Source organism: Puma concolor, chromosome D4 (genome assembly GCF_028749965.1).
Source record: "Puma concolor isolate L17-30 chromosome D4, mPumCon1.1.hap2, whole genome shotgun sequence".
NCBI classification, from domain to species: domain Eukaryota; kingdom Metazoa; phylum Chordata; class Mammalia; order Carnivora; family Felidae; genus Puma; species Puma concolor.
In genome coordinates, this window is record NC_141679.1 from 4257035 (window position 1) to 4281774 (window position 24740).

The window sequence follows — 24740 nt, forward strand, 5'->3', positions numbered from 1 at the left end:
CTGGGCTGCGGTGTCTCAGGCCTCCCCCGTGCCACCGGAAATTCACCGTGCTGCGCATCCCCCGGCATCAGGGGCAATCACGTCCCTCACCCTGATCCCCGGAAGCTGCCCATCGCCAAGAAGCAGGTGGGGCTGAGGGGGTGGGGAACCTGCAGGTGGACAGAGACGAGAGTTCATCCAGCCACGGTCCTCAAGGAGCTTCGAAGGGAGATCATTTTTATTTTTAAGTGTATTTTGGGGGGGGCGGGTGGTGTAGGGGCAGAGAGAGACAGACAGACAGAGGAGCAGACCACTAACTACAGGTGGCCGCAACATGAGCGGGGAAGAAGGGCCACGAGAGAAGACAGACGGGCAGGCCGACCCCCCACAGCTTGCGGAGGACTCAACACGGACCAGGTCCCAGCGGATCCAGGGTCAGGCTGGTGACTCTTAACCTCCCGATGTTGGTCCCACTCGGGGCCTCTCTCCCATTCATACTGTCACCCTGAGCTCTCGGTCACCAGTTCTGTGCTCCTCCTGGGCGCCTACAGCGCCCGCCGCCCCTCTGACTACAGCTTGCTCTGCGCCCACTCCGGCCACGCTGGCTGGTGCATCACTTCCCGCGAGGACGCGCGCTGTCTGCGGAGTGACCCACGCTCCGGAAGTAACGAGTGCAGATCAGGGCTGGGTCCGCGGTGGGTCCGGAGCTCGACCTGCCGGCCAGGGGTGGGCCCCGGGTGGCACGTTCTGCTCTCTCTGCCTGGAACCCCCTCCCGGCACCCCTGCCCAGGGGACCGGCAGCGTCCTCCCAGGGGCTCCCCTCCTGCGGCCGGCCCCCAAAGACGTCCACGTCCTCACCCCAGAACCTGTGAACGTCACCTTGCTGACGTGATGGGCTGAGGGCTGTCCAGGTGGGTGTCCCCACAGCGGGGAGATGGACGGAAGACGACGAGAAGGTGCTGTGATCGTGGATTCCGGGCGCGGAGCCTGGGGCCTGTGCGTATGAGACCAGGAGGGAGCCCAGAGCCAGGGAAGTCAGGCAGCCTCTGGGCGCCGGGCAAGGAAACACAGATCCTGCCCCAGAGCCTCCAGAAGGAGCAGACCCTGCAGACCCCTCGACTTCAGCCCAGTGGGACTGAATTCTGGCTGCTAGACCAGCAAGAAGCGAACGTGCCCTGCTTTAAACCATCAAGTCAGGGGGCGCCTGGGTGGCTCAGTCGGTTAAGCGTCTGACTTCTCTCCTACTTAGGTCGTGATCTTACGGTTTGTGGGTTCGAGCCCCGCCTCGAGCTCCGTGCTGACCACTCCGAGCGCGGAGCCTGCTTCGGATTCTGTGTCTCCCTCTCTCTCTGCCTCTCTCCCGCCCGTACTCTGTCCCTCTAGCTCTCTCTCAAAAATAAATAAACGTTAAAAAAAAAAAAGATATAAACCATCAAGTCAGTGGTGACTGTCACAGCGGCCCGGGAAACGAACAGGCCGCCTGTCACCACCCTCAGAGGCCTGCCTGGGCCTACAAGCTCGACATCTCCCCCAGGGGCCCTGGCAGCTGTGCGGAGCACATGTGGAGCCCCCACGGCTCGGGCTCTGTGACAGAAGGTCTGGGCCTCCACACGCACAGGGGTTAGTGGCTCCCATGCTCACCACGGACCAGCGGCCACTGCTGTGCTGGGCGTTGTGGACACCTGTGCCTTGGCTCTATGCGCAGGGGGACGCCCTGAGGACGTGGGGAACCGTGTCCCTTCCCTGGTCACACCGTGTGGCCACAGCTCCACGGCCCCACCAGCGACCGGCAGGCCCAGTGTTAAGGGCCACCCTCTTGACCGCAGCTGCTTGGGTCAGAGGTAAGCGCCTCGGCCAAGGACGAGCCATCAAAGTCCTTTCAACTGGGAGCTGGGAGCACAGGGCCAGCCGTGGGTAACTCGCTAACTAGCTAACTGGTACAGGAGGCAGGCACAGGAGGCCCGGGCCCCCCACCGCGGCCCAGCTTGCCCCTCCATTCCATCGGACTCCGCAAGCCAAAGGGTGGGTGCGTGCAAATTCAAACAGGCCTGTGACCGGCGGCCTTGGAGACTCCCTCAGAACAAGGCAGGAAGGGTGGGCGTGCCGCAGGGGCCGGGCAGCCCCTTTGGGCTTCGTTCTCCCACCTGCCCGGAGGAGAACTCAGGTGCCACCCGACCATCCTGCCGTGTAGCCCCCGCGGGATCGGGAGGCCAGGCCCTCAGCCAGGTCTGCCCGCCAGCCGAGTGTGTCCTCCGTCACGACATCTCCCCCAGGGGAGGCAAGGGGCACGTGAGGGCGCTCGGCGGCCCCACCCCCAGGGGCCATCTGGGCTCTTGCCTAGAGCGGCCACCTTCCGCCACGCGGCCCTGATCTCAGCTCCCACGTCATTCAGGATGGATCCTAAATCCCACGAGGCAGGCTATTTACAGATTCGTTTTCTGATGTAAGCACAAAGCCGAGACACGCTGGCCCTCACGTGATGGGTGTTCAGTAACCAGGTCGTGACGAATGACTGACTCAACGCCAGGTCGTTCGTAGAGCGTGCACCACACGCAGAGGCCTGTCGGCGACAATACCAAGTGTCCAGATGTGGAGTTCCTCTTTACCCAAACGTGCTCATTTGGCAAATTATTAGATCATCTGCACATGTTGTTGTTGTTGTTGTTGTTTGTAAAAACGGGGATCGGCCATAAAACAAACCATCAAGGCCAAAGAATATATTGACATTGTTCACAGCGATGCCTGCGTGTTGCACAAGACAAAGGAGGGGCCGTCACTCTCCTAAGAACTGCAGAAATGCAAATGAAAATCAGGACAGCGCATTTCTCGAGGATGGGGTTGGCGGAGGGTAGCGGCCACGTCCCCTCCTCTTGGGAGGTGCAGAAATCAGAAATCGGGCCCCTGCCGTCAGGGGGAAGGCAGAGCGGCAGGAATCAGGCAATTTGGCCTGTCTCTGGGAAAACTAAAACTGCGTCCTCACCCCAGGGCAGGCCCCGCCGCAGGAAAACCTCAGGACCACCGAATCGCCCACCAGGAGGGGAGCAGGGAGGAGCCGGGGCAGCCCCACAGGAAGGTGACTGGGGAAACGGTCGCACTCATTCCGAGGTGCAAGAGAGGCGGCCACAGGCCCGGCCGGAGAGTCTGACGCTAGTGTTTCTGGGGCACAGGTATGTGTGCGTTCACAGGCACGTGTGGGAGCGTGTTCCCCGTGCAGGAGTGTGCGCGCCCGAGTGTGCACGTGTGTGGATCTGTTCACACGTGAGTGTGCCTGTGTCTGCTCCCGGGAGCACGGGAAGCAGTCGGGAAGAATCACGACAACGGTACGGGTGTCCTGCTGTGAAGAGTGCTGAGTTGTGCCTCCACTTCACAGACCAGGAAACTGAGGCAGGGAGTAGCCAGGTCACCTCCCTGAGGTCCCACGGCTGGAAGGAAGCAAATCCGAACCCAGGAGACCTGGTTCCAAAATCCAGCCCACACTCATTCTGGTCTGCAGCCGTGCCCCAAAACGTGAAAGGCAAGGCAGACGGTGGCACATTTTCAGTGGCGGGAGTATGGATGAGTTTTCCTTTCCTGTCTTTTTAAAAGTGTTTTGTGTTTCAAATTACTATTTTCAGAAGTCGCCACCCGCTCCGGGGTGAGCCGGCGCTGTGGGATCGCTCCTCCCCCCGGGGAGACGGATGCAGACGCAGCAGGAGTGACGCAGGGTTATGCCACCCGGCTTCGTTTCCACGCGGGTTTCCACGCACCTGGAGACCCTGACGACATCCTCGTGGCCGAGAGCCGTCAAAGCGGGTTTGAAGGACAGAAGGACTACGCCGCCCACACCCTGACTTTACAACCTGCCGTTAATTAGGAAGAAGCGAGACGTGTCTGGCTTCGTGACTTCAGCTGTCCACCTGCGGGACAAATTTCCACGAACGCCCCGTGGCTTCTCCCCCGCTGCCTCCTGGCCGCTTCGTGCTCTTCCGGGAGTTGTAACTTCTATTGGCAGCGCTGCCTCCAAGACGGCACGCGAGCGTGTGCTGCGTAACTCACGAGATGCACTGAGTGTTCAAGCGCCACTATCGCGTCACAGCCACAAACGTAAGCACAGGCGTGTCGACAGCTATTCTGCTTCGCCCGCCGCCCGGCCAGTCAACGGTGTCCGGAGTTCAACGGGAACGCCTGCCCGCCCCCTGTCCCCATCCCCAGTTCTGCCTTATGTAGTCAGAGAAGCGCACGCTGTCAGTCCTGTGTCTGAACAGACGTGAACGGTCTGTCCCGGGGTGGTGGCCCGGGGATGCCCTCCTGGAGCACTGGGGTCCGGGGTGAAGAGCTCTGGCGTCACCAGCAGCCACCTGAGACCCTGGGAGACGCACTGCCTGTGTCCCGGGGCACCCCCGGATGTGCCCACAGAAACAGAGGGCAGTGCTGGGGGAGGGGGTGGGAGGTGGCACATCTTCAGACGGTAAACGGAAGGACGAACAGCCCTGCTCAGAAAATGAGGGACGTGTGGGGGCCGGAGCAAAGAGAATGGAGGCTCGGTGCCTCAGAACCTTTTAGAATTAGCAGATGCACAGGCTCGCGGTTCTATGACGTCAACCACCCTTCCGGCCACTCTGGGGCCCCTGTGTTCTCTGGGCGGCATCCCAAGTCCCAGCGGACCAGGGACGTGGCACGAGTGGGACCCCCTGCAGCTGGGCGGCGACAGGGCAGCCGTGCGTCAGCCTCAAGGTGCACACCTGAGCAAGGTCACCTGTGCACACCTGCAGGGTGTCGGGGCAGGGGTGGTCCACACAGCCTGAACCAAGATGGCGGTCCCTACAGACAACGTCTTTGGGGGAGTCTGTGGACTGGCAGAACTTAAAGCCAGGGGCTGCCTTCTCCAGAGTGTGGGGCGTGGGCTGCAGGCAGTTGTTTCTAGGTCTCCAGTGACCAAGGGGCACCGCAGGTACCCGGCCGTCCTGCCTTGCACACACCGAGTGCCCTGTCTCCGCATGTGCCAGCTTCCCGGGAAGGCACAGACAAGGGGGGCCCCTGGGAATACCAGCTGAGGCCCAAAGGGGGTCCCAGTGATAGACACGGTAAGGAATACTGAGTGCCTGTGTGTGCTGTGCTGTGCACAGATGTGGTGCCATTGAATACCTCGTGCCTGTTCCCTCCCCACCTGACACTGGACAGGCCTGACTGTCGTTCTGCCCACAGACTGCAGGGGAAGCGCCCCCCTGAGGGTCTCGTGCCCTGCCCTTAGGAGGGTCTGGGCACCCACCTTCTCCCATGCTGTGAGGGAGCCGGGCTGGACATGGGATTGATCAGAGGCCCCGTGGAGAGGCCCTGGGGAGAGGAGGAGCCTCAGCTGATGCCGAGTGGGGCAGACCTGCCCCTCTGAGCACAGTCCAAGTGGATCCGCACAACTGAAAGAAAAAACGGTGGTGTTGTTTCGAGCAGCAAATTTGGGGGACGGCTTGTAACACGGCCCTAACTGAACCACACTCAGGCTCCTCTGTGCTGCCCCAGCAATCCAGATCCCAGAAATGGAAAACATGGTGTGAAATGAAGGATGCTGAGAGTGAATCACTGCACATTCAGAACGAAAGCCAAGAAGCGGACAACGGGGCACAAAAATGACAGGGAGGTATCGGTAAAGCCGGAGAACATGAATACGAAGCACCCAGAGCTTTCTGGTTGGCCGGGTCCTCTTGGCTAATTAAAGTGCACGCATCTCGTTGCGAGCAGAACGTCGGCCCCTCAGAGATGTCGCGTCCTCATCCCCAGACCCTGTAAATTGCTGGGTTACTGACAGAGGGGGGAATAGGGTAGCAGATGAAGCGAAGGAAACTAGGAGGAAGACAAGACTGCTCATCGGACCGAAAACCGAGAGATGATTCCAGGCAGCCCGAATGCATGCAGTGTGGCCGCAGGTCCCAGCCGGGGGCAGAGAGCTCAGACTGCGTGTGGTTATGCGTCTGCAGGTGGGGGTGGGGACACGGGCCCGGGGACTCGGGGGCGCAGGCACCGCCAGCAGCTGGAAAGGCAGCAAAGGGACCCTCCCCTGCAGCCTCTGGAAGGAAACAGCCCCACGGACAAGGGGCTGCAGGTCGGCCTCCCGACCCCCAGAGCCGTCAGATTACACGTGCGTGCGGCCCGAGGCCTCGACTTTCCCAGGCCAAGTTTGTTACGGCCGCGGTAGAAACACTAACACAACTGCAGGAAAACTGGAAAAGGCGCGTGTAGTAGAGGCATATCACGTGAACCCGGGGGTGAGCCGTACCCAGCGAGTCGTGGCCTGTTCTTCTGAGCGCACGGGGAGCGCTTTTCCCTGCAGTTCTGTGCTCGCATCTATGTCACCCTTCCAGCTGCCGGGGGGTGCCGTCCGCTGGAGAGCACCGCGTGCCTTTACCCCGACTTGCCACCCGCGAAGGCGCTCGTGGGCTGGTGTCAGAGACCGACGCGCTGCTGCACGGGCTCGATCCGCTCCTCAGGACCAATTCCCACCACTGGAGTTGCTTTGCCAGAGGTCAGCAGCTGCCTTGTCTCACGCGCGGGACTTGGCGTCTAACGCCCCCGCTGCGCAGCCCGGCCCACGCCGTGGACCCTCTCCAACACGGTCGTGACGCCATGTTATGACTTCCCAGGGGCTCGGCGGGCTGGTTTCTTCCAAGGAGTCCTCCGTCTTTGGTGCCGGGCGCTTTCTCTCAGGGGTGGCGTCGCCCGGGCACGGCTGGCTGAGCCGGGCGGCTGGGCCGTCGGGACCAGGGGATCGAGGAAGCCCGTCCTCACCTCGCCGCCACCGAGACGGTCATTGTTCCAAGGGCTCAAAGGCCGTCGGGGCTTCCGCGGTCTACCTCACTTTGGTTCTGAAGTCCCGTGTTCTTTCTACTCCTTTCAAAGCTCCGTTTCCTTTAAGGATGGTGCGTTTGGGACCTGTGCCTGTCCATGGCATCCTTTCCAATTACTTTGAAGTATTTTCAAAGCCCTGATTGTCTGAGGTGCCTTTGGCTGCGAGCATGGTCATGCGGGGTCAGAAACCCAGGCCGAGGCTCCCTGTGGTCTCAGTGTGGTGGGCTGGAAGCTGGGGCCGCGGACAGCACCCGGCTCCCCCAGGAGCCCGGAGCCCCGGCTGGCAGTATCAGGCGAGTGTGCACCCAGGGGCGGAGGCGGGGGTGGGGTGGGTGGGCGGCTTCCGTCCCAGCTCAGCCTTTGGGAGAAGCCGGAGTGGTGAGCCCAACCCCGCCTCGGTGCGCACAGGTTACATCAGGTTAATTCACCGGGTAACGAGGCCCTGTGACTCCGGGCAGATTCCCAGAGCCTCCAACACTGTCTGCGCCTGGCAGTCAGCCGGGGCCCGCCGCCTGGGTCCGCGCTGACGGCCTCACGGACCTGGCCCAGCTCTGCTCCCCACGCCCCAGCCCCTTGGCACGTCCCTCGTTCCTTGGTATCCTCAGGTACGTCACCAACCCCGCCCCAGGAGAAATCAGGCTTCTCCTCAGCACACTGTGTATGTGGTGTGTGGGGTGTGTGTGTGTGTGTGTGTGTGTGTGTGCGCGCCTACATGAGGTGGGCCCCAGGCTGTTTCCATCATGCCCAGAGGGCGTGTGCAGGTTAAGCAGGACAGAAACGGTGGAGACGGTTTCCGAGCGGAACCGAAGCCGCAGGTGAGCAGCCTGAGTTTGGGGTGCCTGCGTTGGGGGCAAGCTTTGGAAACAGGCAGTGGCTGTGGGAGGCCCCCTGCATGTTGCGTCGGCCAGTGCCCGTCCCACTCAGTGCCAGAACCTGGCAGGGACACTGCGCTTGGCGGGGCCCAAAGGTCCGGGTCAAACTGCGAGCCTTCAGAGGGATCTCGGGGCCGAGCCCGGGGACTTCCGGAAGAGGGACCGTCTCCCCAGGCAAGGAGTCCAGCCACCCCCAACCTGCCCAGGGTCCACCCGCCATTAGCATGGGGGTCATTTCACAGACGGCCAGATGGCACCCTGTACCTTGGGAAGGAGGCTCCCCAAAGCCCAGCCCGCATCACAATAGGTGTGAGAGTGCAGGCGGCACCCCCCCCCCCCCCCCCCCCACCGCAGCCGGCCCTCCCCAGCCCGGCCTGGGAGCCTAGTGTGTGTTCACAGGACGGACCCCTGCCCTGTGCACCTGGACCATGAGTCCGTCCTACAGTCCCCCCCCCCCCCCGCCTTGGGCCTGACCGCCCCCAGGCGGCGAGTGTCTCATCGCTCACTTAGAGGCTCTAGAACAGCAGATGGGAGTTTGTTGACACTGAGGGATTTAAGGAGACTCAATTACAGTCGTACCGAAAAAGCTTTCTCTAAAATAAGAAAGCACACGGATTCCTCAACTAGCAGAAACTGCTGACAGCTTTGTTTTCAACCCAGCAGGAGTAAAAAGAAGCTGACAACTTATTTTTGCAGGTTATGCCCATTCAAGTCTATTTTTAGATCTTTGTCCTCAGTGAGCGCGCATCGGAATAGCATTCGGTTTGAGAATCGCCATCTGTTCTGAGCGGCAAGCCCCAGCTCACGGGGTCCGGGGTGGGCGCGCCTGGCCGCTCGCGGCTGTCCCCACGGACGAGAACAAAGGGGCATTTTGTGTCCACGGCGTGTGGAGGGGGCACTCCAACGACGTCACAGGCAGTGAGCGCTGTAAGTTCAAACAGCTATGAATTCAATTCAAACAGCTATGAATACGTTTTATTTATACACTGAGCACCATGAAAAAATGCCCTTGGCTTTTAAAAATGGAGCTCAAATAATCCCTCGTATTTAAATAGATTTCTCATAAAAAGGCCATCCAACCTTATCTTGGTCGTTAAGATAAAAATTAACCTATGGAAAAAAAGCCACCGCAGAATGCTATAAAAGGCCCCTTCCCCTGCCTTCCGGTTTGTGACAAGCACTCCCTCCCTCTGCAGCCCGTTCCTTCCAGAAGCTCAGAGAGAGGCCCCACCGGCTGGTGACTCACTCTCTTCTATGGAAATGCAGTTGGTGCATGACATACATCATGACAGGGGACCTGACATATGAGTAATGGGCTACGAGCACCTTCTGGAACCAGCATTCGCATGCGGTGCCCGGGGAGGGCCAGGGGCTGGGCAGGCAGCCCCTAAGCCCACGGGCCTGACCCGCCCTCGTGCTCTATTTTTAGCCTCCACTAAACTTAGCTCATTCCACCCTCTCGAATAACCTAGATCTGAACACCACTCCTCTCCTAGGGGTCCAAAGAACTCTGCAAGGAAGATTTAGGTGGTCAGTGACAGGCATTTAACGCGCTACAAGGAGGTAATAGGCCTGTCCCAGGGAGTCCCGCGGCCTCGGGAAGGACCTGGCAGGATTCCCGGACCGTGGCCAGCACGCGCTGGCCGTGGCTGTCTCTGCAAAATTGCCCGCGTACCCGGCCTGAGGGTGCTGTCCGCTGTGGAGACCGTGTGACCCACCCAGGGCACAGCAAGCCCCCCCCCGCTGCTGGTCACTATTTGGGGCCTCTCTGAACGTTTTCCAAAATAGTTACCAAAAGGAAATCATGCTGCTCACACATACACACATGCGCTCTTTCTCTCTCTCTCTCTCTCTCTCTCTCTCCCGTCCCCAAACACACAGAGTCCTTCTTGGGGAAACCGGTACTAAAAAACCCCTAAGCGAAGCTAGGACGAAGCGGTTGGTAACTCATGGGGAGTTCACCTGAAACCCGGAGCCAACACGCCACTCCTTATCAGGCCCGGTTCCAGGAAGCGGGTCCGCCCTGGGTCACAGCCCTTCCCAGGGCTGCCCGCCCACAGGGACCAGGCATCATCGCCCGCCCGGGGACCTGCTTCCTGCGGCTCTGGCCGGGCTGCAGGACAGCTCCACGGTCAGCGTTCGCCCACACCACTGGCCTTCGGTGAGGCCGGAGTGTGGGAGGCGAGGGGTGACGGGGACCTCCCCCAAGCGCCTGGACTCCGAAGGCTGGACCCTCAGCAATGAAGCTAATGGCCACCCCACGGCCGGAGCCAGAGAAGGGCCATCGGGGCAGGGCGGTAGCCTGAACTGCACCCCCGCCTGCAACCGCTGTGCAGAAAACAACTCAAAGCACCGTGGAGACAGGCCATCGTAAGGTGTGCTTCGGGGCCAGCCAGACCCGAGGGCGTGGGAAGGCGTGTGTGGTGGCCCCCCCTCCCGACTCTGCCCCTTTCTCGTTCTGCCGCTCACGGGGCCGCCCGGCAGCGCTGGAGGCTAAGTGATCTCACCTCACTTCCAATGGAGGCGCCGCGTCGTGTATACTGTTCAGAAAAAAGAGGCCCAAGCGTCACCCTCTCTGCGAGTGTTCTTTAGGGAACAAGATGTGGTATTTAGGAAAAGCCGCCTGGTGTCCCCTGCCCGTCGGGCAGGAGGAAACTGGAGAACTGCTTGCTCCGCGGACGAGAGAAAACGGTGCCTCTTAGAGCACACCCACGTCCTCTGAGTGGCCCTACGTGAGAAGAACCGGACGTTTCTTACCCCAGAGACCTGCGCGGGGCCACTCCACGCGGCCGTCTGTGCACGCGACGGACGCCTCCCGCCCGGTCTCTCCACTCCAAGCCTGGAGTCCTCAGCCCCGGCCACGGGGCCCAAGTCCTTCCCCAAGTACCGCCGGGTGGAGCGGAGAGAAGACTGCCCCGCTGCGTGGTGGGAAGGCTCCGGAAGACGCAAGCTGGGCACTGCCAGGGAGCACGTCCTGAGAGGCAGAGCTGGCAGAAGACGGGACCGCGGGTCTGGTTGGTCCTGGCGCCAGCCGGTCGGCGGATTCCCTCTGGCGGTCTGGCTCACTTCAGGCTGGGTTTGTGTCAGTTGCCACATAAAAAGATGTGACATGGGCTTGGAGTCTTACCCTGACCAGGCCCCTCCACCGGCTGACCCCGCCCCCCCAGGCGGGCCGCATCGGTACTCCTCAGCTAGCGTAGGCCCTTGCGGACACGGCCGCACGCTGGGGCACAGCAGGAACCTCCCCAAGCCCTCTAGGTCCCGCTGCACAAAGGCCGGTGCCCCTAAGCCAAGGTCTAAAGAGGGCCCAATGGGGCGCCTGGGTGGCGCAGTCGGTTAAGCGTCCGACTTCAGCCAGGTCACGATCTCGCGGTCCGTGAGTTCGAGCCCCGCGTCGGGCTCTGGGCTGATGGCTCAGAGCCTGGAACCTGTTTCCGATTCTGTGTCTCCCTCTCTCTCTGCCCCTCCCCCGTTCATGCTCTGTCTCTCTCTGTCCCAAAAATAAATAAACGTTGAAAAAAAAAAAAACTTTAAAGAGGGCCCAATGGCAAAGCACGCTGCTAAGCGGCGAAGCCCTTTAGTCCCTCCCAGTCCAGAGTCACAACTAGGAATTTGAGAAGGATCGTGTCCTTGGATGTCGGACGACGGACTGCCACCCCTGCACTAGCCAGCCAGATGCGGCTGTAAGGGGATCCTCAGCCCACGACAAGTTCCAGGACCCTCTACAAGGGCAGCAACAAAAGCAAAACAGTGAGGCGGAAAGATCCCCACAAAGGTCTCTCCAGCGATCCTTCAGGGGAAACCTGATCAGCGGGAGCCTGGGTGCCGAGATCGGCTACGGGAAAGTAGGTCAACCGTGCACGTCTGACATCCGCTGGCCCTGTCACATCCCTTCCTCTGACATGGGGGATTTGGGGACCAGAGAGCTCATTGTGCTTCATCCCCGTTTCCAAAAGGTTCCCTCCCTCCCTCCCTGGCACGATGTGCTGAGATGGCTGAACAGCATGGAGGCCACCGTCTACCTGGTTGTGCAGAGCGATGCCTGGCCCCGAGCCGGTAGATGCACCCCGGGGGCGTGCGCTTAGAGCTGGGCTCAGGGCAAACGTTTGCATTTGTGGACACGCAGGGAGGGATGCCTCGCACGATTGGGGGGCCCGTGGGGGCAAGGATGGCTGGTTGGGTCAAGGTTGGCCATCATGGCTGCTATGAATTTTCCGGCCAGAATGGCAGCCCGCCCTTCTGTTGGAAAAGTCACCCTCCAATCACAGTGCCTACTCCCACAGCCACAGGGAGGCCACGTGGTCTACTTCACCCAGAAGAGGCCTCTCCTGCGGGGTTCTGAGTCGGTGTTGAGTGAAGAGAGTTCCCCTTCCTCCCTGGTGGTGAGCCAGGCAGTGGGGAGCTGCCATCAGGGAAGCCAGTCTATGAGACCAGGTCCAGGGGACGAAGCTACAAGCCAGACAATGTGTGACAAGAAACGGAGTGTGTCCCTACAGCCCCGAGACCCTGGCTCCAGCGGCATCCAAGGATGCCACTCCCCTGTCTCACCTGGCTTCCATGCTGACAGTCACAAAGCTCCCCCTCACCTAAGCCACTCTGGTTGATTTCCTGCCACTTACAACAAAAGTCCCACTATGCCAAGCATTTCAGACTGCACTCTACTGGGTAAGATTTAAAAATACTTAACAAGATGCAGAATTAAACTTTATCCTTTTGGCCCTAGGAAATCAGTACCAACCGTCACACTAACGCTCCATCGTGCGTGGGCATATGAGCGTTCTGTCTCTCTGGCCCAAAAAGTGTTTAATAAAAGCAACTGTATCGCCAATATTTAGTTCACAGGACGGAGCTCTGTAAAACAGACCTGCGCTTTCCACAGCAAATTAGAACACATGAAGGTAAAGTTAAAATAGGAGGGCTCGTACGTGAACCAGTCTCAGGAAACCCCTACTCCTCCAAACAAACAAACAACACAGAACAAAAACCTCCCCACTAGGTTTCTCCGTTTCACTCAGTGGCCGTAAAGCAGTTGTTAATCATGCACACATTAAGAAGCCGAAACACACTGGGTTATTTCTGAAGCACATTATTTTGAAGCTCTGTGTGAATCTTTCGTAGTTGTGTGTGGAGAGTTATGTCACAAAGTTAATCATTCCCAGGATGCTTGCATCTGGGGTAATGAGAAACTTCTTACGCAAGCGGCCATTAATCAGTGAGGGCAACATTGCATAACGGGCTCTGGAGCACGTGTCCGGGGATCGGAGCCCAGCGTTTCTGCCTCTTGCTGACCTTTTCCAAAGCAGAACTGGAGCCACGTGATGTGTGCTTCCTGCCAACAGCCAGTTATTGCCAATAATTAAGTTGGATAATGTGGAGAAGTAGAAATAGAAATTGCAGTTCCTTCAGAGTTCTAAAAAGAACTCTCTTTGAAGTCCTTGGTTTGTGGCTCCGTGTTGTGGCTGACTTGAACGCGTCACTCTTGATCGTTACCAAAACTACCCATTAAAGTTGAAATAAAATATTTTGCTAAGTGGTTCCTGGCATTTGTGTTAGAAACAATAGCCATGGTCCCACAATAAGATTATTTTATACGTAAGAAAAGGGAAGCAAAAAAAAAAAAAAATCAAAGACGCCAGGAGCCAAAGACGTACGCGTCATCCATCCACTCTCAGCCCATCGTGTTTGATGTTCTTGAGCAACAGTGTTAGCGAGAAACTCTTACTTAATCTTGCCGGTATTATCCAAAGAGGACACTTGTGAAATACTCAAGACAAATAAATATGCTCTCATTATTACACGAATAAAGAGCCCGTGTAGTGTGAACTGCATCTGTGACATCCACGCAGACTCGAGGGGAGCAGAACCGTAATTAAGCCCCGGCAATGACAACGGCCACTGTGTCCAAGGAGCTCTGGCCCACCCCACCCCCCCCGTGCCAACCTGCTATTTTCAACGGCACCTTAACCAAACAGTTCTTCTGGAACTTCATCAAGGGTCCATTTTACACCCTAGCAGCCGACCAGAGTGTATCTGGTTCCCTGGCATATATTAGGAACAATAAATTGTCAAGTTTCCTCTTTATTATTTTCTTTTTTTTGCATTTTAGAAAAGGACTCTTTCCCCAAAAAAAAATTACCAAAAAAAAAAAAAACAAACCCAAAAGGACTCTCTCTTGGATTCCATCCCATTAGCAAACTCTTACTGTACTTGAAATCCTGGCCCATATCTGACAATTTTGAATTAATAAACTGCTCTGTCATCATAGTGTTAATGCCCAACAGTGGAACATGAACTTCACAGATGGAAGGAAAGTTTATACTCCTCCTGAAACACAAAACACATACCTGCCAGGATTTCAATAACTAACTCTTGATTTTTACCACTTGAATTCTGCATTTGTGCATTGATTTGCTTTGATTTATGGCCGTTAGCTTTGCCACCGGTGGCTGAGTGCACACGAATGCTCCACAGACCGAGCCAATGTCATGACCAGGCAGGGGCAGCTGCAGCCAGAACGGCAAATGTCCTGGGCCTGTGCTCAGAGCACACATTCAAATGACAACATAGCAGTAAACCCCATACTTCTTTGACTGTAAATAAGCTTTACATTTGGGAAGTAAGGTATATTAAATATTGAGGGCTGTAATAACAACAATAAATAGCATAATATCGTGGATAATTAATATCATAGTATTAGTATTAATGGTTAATATATTATCATTCAATAAACATCAGTTTTGATGTACCAGAAGTCAGATGTTATTTATCAATAACAACATCCGCGATACACATGGTTGCATTAAAATCACCTGGCTGGGGGGCGCCTGGGTGTTTCAGTCAGTTAAGCGTTCAACTTTGGCTCAGGTCATGATCTCGCGGTTCGTGGGTTCGAACCCCACGTCAGGCTCTGTGCTGACGGCTCAGAGCCTGGAGCCTGCTTCGGATTCTGTATCTTCCTCTCTCTCTACCCCTCCCCTACTCGTGCTCTGTCTCTCAAAAACAAACGTTAAAAAAAAAAAATTAAAAAAAAAAAGTCAGCCGGCTGGGTGGGTCATGTAGTAGGAAAAGTGCAGTGAGAACCTCCTGAACCCGCTTCTCTGTATAAGCAGTCATTTTCAAGATCAAGTTTTTTTTTACAAAACCCTTGGAAATTAACCAAAAGCTTGCAACCATCTGATGAGCATTTCTTCAGGAAAAATGGCTGAGTCTCAGGAAGAACATCAAGCTCTGTGGAGGTTTAAATTGCCATACACCCACTTTTCCAAACTCCTTAAAACCCAACCATCTGAAACTCAGGGTAGCCATTGCCCCAACCCCCACTGTGTCTGTAGCCTCCCCCAAAGCTCTCTTCTTGGGACTCTGTCATTTTCTGGCCTGTCCGGCAGCATCCTGGAGGCCCAATTACTAAGGAAAACCCTGACTCACAGGCTTTGTCTTTATCCGACCTGACTCAGAAACCCCTCCTGTGAACAGCTTTCTAAGGGGTATTTGTGGGAAACGATCGGTGGCAACAATTTAGCACCAAAGTCACCTGAGGCGGTGACAGCAGCTGGTACAAAAAAGAAGCTGGGGGATGAGATGCCTATAGTGGGCTGTGAAAACCTCTGACACGTTCCTAGGAGTCTAGAAGGCAGTATGCACGTGCAGGGCTGTGGACACGCTCAGCAAAGACCTGAGAAGGCTTTCTAACTCTCATCTCTGGCTGACCCCGAGGCTCTGCAAGGAAGTGAAGGCTGAGGCAAGGTTGCCAATTGCCCAACAAAGCATCAGAGGCAAGCCCCAGCATGCACACAGTGCCCCCTCCCAAGACCTGGAGATTCACTGCTTCAAGGCATTTAGAGGAATCTCAGTCCGGTCATTTAGCTGATCGCTAAATTAAACAGAGACTTCAGGGGCGCCTGGGTGGCGCAGTCGGTTAAGCGTCCGACTTCAGCCAGGTCACGATCTCGCGGTCCGGGAGTTCGAGCCCCGCGTCAGGCTCTGGGCTGATGGCTCGGAGCCTGGAGCCTGTTTCCGATTCTGTGTCTCCCTCTCTCTCTGCCCCTCCCCCGTTCATGCTCTGTCTCTCTCTGTCCCAAAAATAAATAAACGTTGGAAAAAAAAAAAAATTTAAACAGAGACTTCAGGGATCACAAACAATAAAGAATACAGACTTATTTCAGACAAGTTAAGGCATAAACAAACAGCAACAATAATAAACAGCAACCACAAACCTGGGACAGGAGAGGCAAGGACCTGATTTCTAGGGTTGCCATGTTATTTTATTTATTTTTTGCCATATTATATTATTTTAAATACCTATGCAACAAAATATTGTTAAGACATGTAAAGAAACGAGAAAGTGTGATCCATACAAAGAAAAGAAGCAACCAATAGAAATTATTCCTAAAAAAACCCCGAGACATTGAACTTACCAGAAATGGTTTTAAAAGTTATTTTAATTATCTTCAAAGAACTAAAGGAAAGTGTGAGAACAATGTCTCACAAAACAAGGAATATAAGTAAAGAAAAATTGTAAAAAAAAAGAACCAAAGACCAATTCTAAAGTTGAAATTCTATTAACTAAAACCAAAAACTCACTAGTAGTCTCAGGAGCAGCTATGACACGGCAGAGGAATCCGTGAATTTGAAGACATATCAATAGCAATTATCAAATCTAAAGAACAGCGAGAAAGAAGTTCAAAGGAAAGTGAACAGAGCCTCAGAGGCCCGTGGGACCCCACCAAGTGTACTATCATATGCATAATGGGCATTCCAGAGGGAAAGGAGAGATAGCAGTAGAAAGAATACTTAAAGAGCTAATGGTCAAGGGCTTCCCAAATTTGAAAAAAAGACATGAATCTACACATCCAAAAAGCTCAATGAAATCCAAGCAGGATGAACCCCAAGAGATCCACACCAAGGCACATTATAATAAATTGCCACAAGCCACCCAGAGAATCGTGAAAGCAGCATGAGAGAAGTGACTTGTCATTCACAAAGGGCCCCTCAAAAGATTAATGGCCAATTTCTCACCAGAAGCCACACAGACCAGAGGGCAGCGGGATGACATATTCACGGTGCTGAAATACAAAGACTGCCAACCAAGAAGCAGATACCTAATAAAGCTTTCCTTCAAAAATGAAGAAAAAATTAAGACATTTCAAGGCAAACAAAAACAGAGAAATTGTCACTAGCAGAACTTCCTTACAATAACTTCTATAAGGGGTGTCCTTTGGGTTGAAATGAAAGGACACTAGAGAGTGATTCAAACCACTGGGGGCGGGGGGGGGGGGTGGAGAACTAAGTGTACTGGTAAAGGTAGCAACACATATAAAAAATTATAAATATATTTTTCATCTTTAACTTTTTTTCCTCCAATCAGAATTAAAAGCTGCATAAAACAATAGTTATCAAGCTGTTCTCATGGACTTAGAATGCATACAGATTTAATTTACAGGACAATAATGGCATAGCAGCAGGGGAAGGGTACAACGCTACACAGGAGCAAGTGGCAGATGTGTATCTCACCTGATCAATAACTACATTGAATGTAAATAAATGGCCAAACACTCTAGTCAAGAGGCAGAATGGACAGAATGAATTAAAAAAATATGATCCAACTTTATGCTGTCCACAAGAAATACACTTTAGATTCAAAGACCTACAGAGGTTGGAAGCAAAAAGATAGAAAAAATATAGCACGGGAAAGCAACCAAGAGAACTGGAGTGGCTATCCTAATGTCAGACAAGACAGACTTCAAGATAAAAACCTACTATAGATGGAGAAGCATATTTTATAATGATAAAGGGATTAATTAAACAAGAAGACATCATCATCATCATCATCAATACATATGGTTAACAACAGAGTCCTAAAATACGTGAAGGAAAACCTGACAGCACTGAAGGGAGAAATAGACAATTCAACAACAGTAGTTGCAGACTTCAATACCTCACTTTAAATGCCGCGTAGAAGAAGTGGAAGACCAACAGGAAATAAAAGAATGACACAAGACTACAAATGAACCCGGCCTAGTAGAACGCTCTGTTCAGCAGCAGCAGAACGCACATTCCTGTCATATGCACATGGGACCTTCTCCAGGATAGATCATATTTGAGGCCATTAAAAAAAAAAAAAAAAAAAGCCTCATTAACATATGCCAAGGACTGAAATTATACAATGATGAGATTGAAGTATATTTGCCAGCACAACAGAATTGAAATTAAATTTGTCCCAATAATACAGGGACATCTGGGATGTTCGCAAGCATGTGGAAATTAAGGAACACAATCCTAAAAGACCAGCAAGGCAAAAACCTCACAAGAGAAATTCAAAAATGCTTTGAGATGAATGAGCACAAAACCACACGTGTCAGGGTCCCCAGACCACCTTCAGGTCTGGTAATTCACTAGAGGACTCATGGCACTCAATAAATAGACTACGACCAAAAGGATACCGAGCAAAGCAGCAAAGGAAAAGGTGGAGGGGTGGCTGTCGGGGAGACCAGCCACAAGCTTCCAAGGGTCCTCTCCCAGTGGAGTAACACAGGAGGAGTTAAATTCCTCCAGCAACAAAGTATAACCAGATGTGTAAGTGTCACCAATATCTCATTAGAGACTCAGGGCCCGGGGCTTCTGCTGGGGCTAGACGTGCAGGCGTACTCTGCTTGGCGAAAATCCAAATCCCATATTCCGAAAAGGAAAGCATAAGCCATATTGTCTGTACAGTGTAGGCATAACTCTTACCAGTTCTGGAAATGGTGGGAATTCCCCCAAATGTAGGCCAGGGGCCCATCTTGCAACCAGTCTTTCCCAAGAATAGTAATTCAGACCTGTCATGTTAATTAACTCTTTTCCACAAACATATCAAAACTTACGGGATGCAAGTGAAGCGTGCTCAGAGAGACAAGTACATGACATGTGCCGACATGAAAAAGACCTCAAATCAAATAATGTAACATTCCACCTTGAGAAATTAGAAAAACAAGAGGAAACTACAGCCGAAATAAGTAGAAGGAAGGAAATAATAAAGATTAGACTAAAAATAAAGGAGAAAGAGGACAGAAAAATAATAGAGAAAAAAACACAACAAAATGAAAAGCTGATTCGCTGAAAAGCAACAGAACAGGTAAATCGAGCGGGATGAACAATGACAAAAAGGAAGGAGCCTGAAATACTAAAATCAGGAATGAAAGGGGGGAAAACTGCTACCGATCTTATAGAAATAAGGATGGTGAAAAATTGTATGTGAAATGACATAACCTACATGAAATTTAAAATTCCTAAAAAGAAAGAGAATATTGAAACTGACTCAAGAAGAAATAGAAGGTCTGTATTGAGGTAAAACATGAGGGTAAATTCACAATCAAAGCATTTCCAACACAGGAAAGCCCAGGTCCAAACGGTTTCACGGATAAATTTCACCAACCATTAGAGTAGGATTAACATCAATCCTACACAAACACTTTTGTTAAAAAAAAAAAAAAAGACTTCCGAAATTGTTCTGAGAAACCGGTATTACCCTGATACCGAAACTGAAGAAAGACATCACAAGAAAGAAAACTACACAATATTCCTTCTAAACCTAAACCCATAAATCCTGAACATAATATTAGTAAGCCACATCCAGCAAAAAGGAATATACACCATGACCAAGCAATTTATCTTACGAGTCCAAGGTTGGCCTAATATCTAAAAATCAATTCATGTGGGGGTACTTGGGTGGCTCAGTTGGTGAAGCATCCAACTTTGGCTCAGGTCATGATCTCACGGCTCCTGGGTTCAAGCCCCGAGTCGACCTCTGTGCTGACAGCTCCGAGCCTGGAGCCTGCTGCACATTCTGTGTCTCCGTCTCTCTCTGCCCCTCCCCCACTTGAGTTTTCCCTCCCTCTCTCTCTCTCTCTCTCTCTCTCTCTCTCTCAAAAATAAACAAACATTAAAAATTTTAAAAAACAAAAATCAATGTAATAACTGTATCAATAGAATAAAAAATAACAACTGCATGATCAAATCACAATAAGGAGAGACAATGGAGTAGAATTAAGAGTTTTGAAATAAATCTGTTACCAAGATAATACAAGAGAAGAAAGAATAGTTTTTTCAACAAACAATCCCGGGACAACTGGATTTCCACAAGCAAAAGGAGGAAGTTGGACCCCACCTCACACCATATATACAAATTAACCAAAATGGATCAAAAACCTAAATGTAAAAGCTAAAAACTATAAAATGCTTAGACAAAAACACATCTTTATCACCTTGGGTTGGGGAATAGTTTCTTAGGACACCAAAAGCACAATGCACAAGGGAAAAAACAGATGAACTTGGCTTTGTCAAAATTTAAAACGTTAGTGCTTCAAGGGACACCATCAAAAAAGTGAAAAGACAGCCCACAAGAGAAAAGATTTATAAATCATATATCCAATAAGATAATTTGTATCTGGAATGACTTGTATCCAGAATATATAAAGAACAGTTACAATGCAATAAAAAAAATGGGAACCTAATTAAAACCAGACAGAAGGTCTGAATAGACATTTCTCCAAAAGATATACAAATAGCCAACAACCACATGCAAAGATCTTGAACACCATTAGTCATTGACACTGGGGCACCTGGGTGGCTCAGCCTGTTGAGCAACTGACTCTTCATTCCGGCTCAGGTCATGATCCCAGGGCCGTGGGATCGAGCCCCATGTCAAGCTCCATGCTGAGTGTGGAGTCTGCTTAAGATTCTCTCTCTCCCTCAGCCCCTCTCCCTGGCTCACTCTCTCTCCACCTCACACGTAAAATTTTTTAAGATTAAAAAAAAAAAAAAGGCAATGACAAGTGCTGCTGAGGATGTCGAGAAATGGGAACGTTTACGTATTGCCAATGGGACGGTAAAATGGTACATGATTTTGGAAACCAGTTTAGCAGTTCCTTGAAAAGTTAAACATAAAGTTGTTGTGTGACCCAGCACTACTTCGGCTCCTGGGTGAACACCCAAGAGAAATGGTAAAATAAACCCCCACAAATACTGTACATGCCTGTTCACAAGAGCAGCGTCCGTAATAGCCGAAGAGTGGAAGCCACCTAAAAGTTCATCAACCGATAAGTGGATAAACAAAATTGTAGCATGTCCACACAATGGAGTATCTTCAGTCACAAAAAGGACGAAAGGGCAATGCGTACCACACCATGGATGAACCTTGAAAACATAACGCCGCGTGAAAAAAAGCATCAGACGTCACAGGCTACATATTGTATAAACCTGTTTAGGTAAAATGTCTTAAGCGGGCGAATCCAGAGACAGAAAGCAGCTGAGTGGTTGCCAGAAGTTGGTGGCAAGGGACAGACCACTAATGAGTACAGGGCTGCTTTGGGGGCTGATGAAAATATCCTGGCATTAAACAGTGGTCATGGTTGTACAACTCTGTGAAGAAATGAAGACGGCTGAACTGTGCAGCTTAAAGGGCAACTCCTTTGGTATGTAAATTATACGTTAAAAAACAAAATAAAACAGAATCCCCACAAAACCCACAAAGGTGTCTTGTCCCTCAACTCTGATGTCAGGGCTCCAATCCCAGAACCAATTCAAAAGTTATGAAATAGAGCCCCAAAGGCATCGACACGTAACTTCCCCAGGTGACAACAGCTTTGGAGAACTCTGCTCTCAGGGGTGACAAATAGACTAGAGGAGGTCATTTTTCTTACAGATGTGACCTTTATTCTGTATCTGCTGGAGGTCATGGGGCAAGAGAGGTAGGACTCGTCTGTCTCAGGCCAGCACTCTGTTCTTTTTCCTGGTTCCCTTGACCATGACTTTCCTCCTCACATTCACTTTCCAAGACTAGCTTATCCTTGGGGAAGACTGGATACAATTAAAAATGTCAGTTCTGTTGAATTTTACAAGAAATTCAACACCAATTTTCCTATCTCTACATGCAAATATTTTTTTTTTAAGTTTATTTATTTTGAGAGTGAGAGAGAGAGATAGTGTGTACGGAAGGAGCAGAGAGAGAAGGAAAGAGAGAATCCCAAGCAGGGTCTGCAACATCAGCATAGAGCCCGAAGCGGGGCTCAAACCCACTAACTGTGAGATCACGACCTGAGTTGAAACCAAGAGTCAGACTCTTAACTGACTGAGCCATCCAGGCACCCCTCTACCTGCAATCATTTTTAAATATGCACATAGCATGGGGCGCCTGGCTCGGGTAAGCATCCGACTTTGGCTCAGGTCATGGTCTCATGGTTCATGGATTCGAACCCCACGCTGGGCTCTGTGCTGACAGCTGGGAGCCTGGAGCCTGCTTCAGATTCTGTGTCTCCCTCTCTCTCTCTGCCCCTCCCCAGCTCACACTCTGTCTCTGTCTCTCAAAAACAGATAAAATGTTGAATGACGATTTTTTTTAAATCTGTAAAAAATATGCACACAGTGCATGAGAAGTCACCCACTCTACCTGACCTCGGAAGTACCAGCACAGTGGACGGGCCTGGATAAAACTGTTTGTCTTTTTTTTAAGTTTATTTATTTATGTTGAAAGAGAGAGATCGGGAGACACCAAATCCTAAGCAGCCTTCACACTGCGCCCGGCGTGGGGCTCGAACTCAAGAACTGTGAGATCATGACCTGAGCAGGAATCAAGAGTCAGACACTTAACTGACCGCCCCCAAACTGTTCGTGTTTAAAAGGGTGGACTGACAGTCCCATGCCACGCATACTCCCCACAAAGACCGCACGCAGAGAAAGTGCCTTTTCACGTTGTGTGCAGACCTCGGCTGGTGTTCCGTAAGCATCCAACGGAGGAGCCCCTGACAACTCCCACCAATATCATCTCACCATAACCGGAGCATCTTTGCACCAGGCTGCACGTGGTCTGTCATTTCCTGTCTTGAATGGCGCGTCACACGTTTCCTGTATTTTTAAAGCACTCGGATGAGGGCCGCCTGTGAGCAAGTTCTGAGCTTCAGAGAAAGTGTGTTTCAGGCAAGTGTTAACAGACAACTCAGAAGAAATGTGACTCAGCGCAGGAGAGGCCGTGAGGAGTCTGAGCTTCTCCGGCTCGCAGACCCGCGCTTCACTTTCTGTAAATTGCACAAAGGTTTCATTCAACTGGGCTCGGAGGCTGGAAGTGAAAGTGGCCTATTTTTGAAAAGGTCAGGAAAGTGCACTCGCCCGCCTTCAAATTCCTCTGAACCCTTTGCCTGTGAACATCACGGCGACGGGAGTCTGGCCCCGAGCCTCGGGGGATGCCACGGTGATTTCGCGACTCCCCTCGGCGGCCTTCGATCCCACTCTGCGCCGCGGGTTCGCCGCATGTGATGAACGTGTCACACGGTGGTCTCCCGGGCCACATGTCAGGGCTGCGTGTCAGCCTCGAGGTGCGGGCGGCGGCCCCCGCGGGGAGCCTGCTCTGTTCCTGGTCTGGTCACACCCCTCCCAGCCTCTCCTCTGTGTTGGCGGGGTACAGCCAGGCAGCCTGGGGAGGGCCGATCGGGCATGAGAACCCCCTCCCCAACCCCCCCGCCCTCAACACTGGTACCGCGAACACGGCAGCGAGCGGCACTGGGCAACCGTGTACCTCCCACGTCCTCAGCCTGCGTCAGCAGAAGGGGCGCGATCCGGGTGACGCCGGGGACACAGCACGGCCACGTTAGGAGAGCTGTCCTCTGCCCCACCTCGTGCTCTTACGGCCCTGCCGGGACTGCTCGCTTTCTGCTTCTGCTTCAGCCGCAGGGGTCTGGGCAACTCCTAGGCCCGGAAGAGCCCAAGCGGCTTCCCCTGCTGACCGCGGTCCTCAGCCTCGTGTAGACGGCACAGGGCCTCCAGGAGAAGTGTCACCGGGGCCGGATTCACACTGCGCGTCTCCCAGCTGTCCCTGACTCCCCTTTCCCAGGGTGAACGCCACGTTTCTGAATCGTCCCCGAGCCCCCTGCCTTGTCCCAGCACGGCTCTTCTGAAACGTGAAACAAGGTGCCAGCACAGCCGTGGAAGACGGCTCTCCCGCTCCCAGGCAGACGCATCCGATCTGTGTGCACAACCGGTCACGAGCACCACGTAACAGCCCTCTACAAATGAACCAGCAGACTCAGATGACGAGATGCTTTGCCTGAGGTGGGTCTCCTCACTGACCTTCTAAGAAACCTGGTCAAAGGGCTCCTGGGTGCTCTCTAGAAACGCAGAGCGAACCTGTGATGCTCGAACTGAACGCGGGGCTCTGGGTGAGTGAGAGTGCAGAGCAGAGTGAGGTGCTCGCCATGCTGTCCCAAGAGTACGGGGGGCTCTCGAGCCACACGGGCTTCCTTTTTTGGTATCACCACAAACCACAAGTCCCCAAACTCACGCTCCGGTCGCCAGCTGAGGGAGGCAATGCCCCGCTCCCAGCCCCCGCGGCCGGCCCCATGTCCCGCCAGAGCGCAGTGATGAGACTTCGGGGCTCTGGGCACGGCGCCTGCCACTGATCCAGCCCTCCACTTTCTCGGCCCCCCCAAGGGGCAAACCCGTTCCCAAGGGTCTCTGGGCGCTGGCTGCAAACACGTAGCTATGGGACCCGGCGGTGGGGGTGGGGGGAGAGCTCCTGACCCCACTGCCCTCCTACACTCACTCTGTGCTCCAGGTTCTGCCCCCCGGGAGTCACCTGGAACTCTCCCTCTGGGGGCTGTGGAGAGTAAACCCAGCACGGAACAGCCGCAGAGGTTTGGGGCCTCACACGTGGTGGTCATTAACCCTAACGACCAGCCCAAATTCCCTCATCTTGTCCGTATTCACATCTGCAGTGATCTTGTCCGTGTTCCCTCCAACCAAAACAGGCAACACACACTTGAAAACGGGACAGACAAGCTGGTGGCTGAGCTCACTCTGCTGCCCCACAGGGGACAGTCAGCTCACTGAGGATGGCCTCCTCCTACCTTGTCTTCTTGGCCTCGCGCTGCAGGAACAGGACGATGGGGTCTGGCCCCAACAGCTCGAGCTCCACGTCTTGGGCTGTCCTTGGCAACCTTAATTCCCCCTGCCGGGCACCCTGCTCTCTCACTGCCTGGAGAATGCACCTGAAAAATAGATGCCCCAAACCACGTGCTTGAGGGTAGGGAGCCTGCCCTCTAAGGA

General features: G+C 53.2%; 1 protein-coding gene across 7 annotated transcripts in view; it reads right to left on the minus strand.

Annotated features, from left to right (window-relative positions):
- The window catches only part of AUH (AU RNA binding methylglutaconyl-CoA hydratase), a 358634-nt gene that overhangs the window by 170022 nt on the left and 163872 nt on the right, over positions 1 to 24740 (minus strand). For all 7 annotated transcript variants that reach the window (XM_086684861.1, XM_086684860.1, XM_086684858.1 and 4 more), the window contains one exon: positions 24542 to 24682. In XM_086684861.1, the coding sequence (XP_086540987.1) occupies positions 24542 to 24682 (141 nt within the window). The remainder of the gene's footprint in view (positions 1 to 24541; positions 24683 to 24740) is intronic.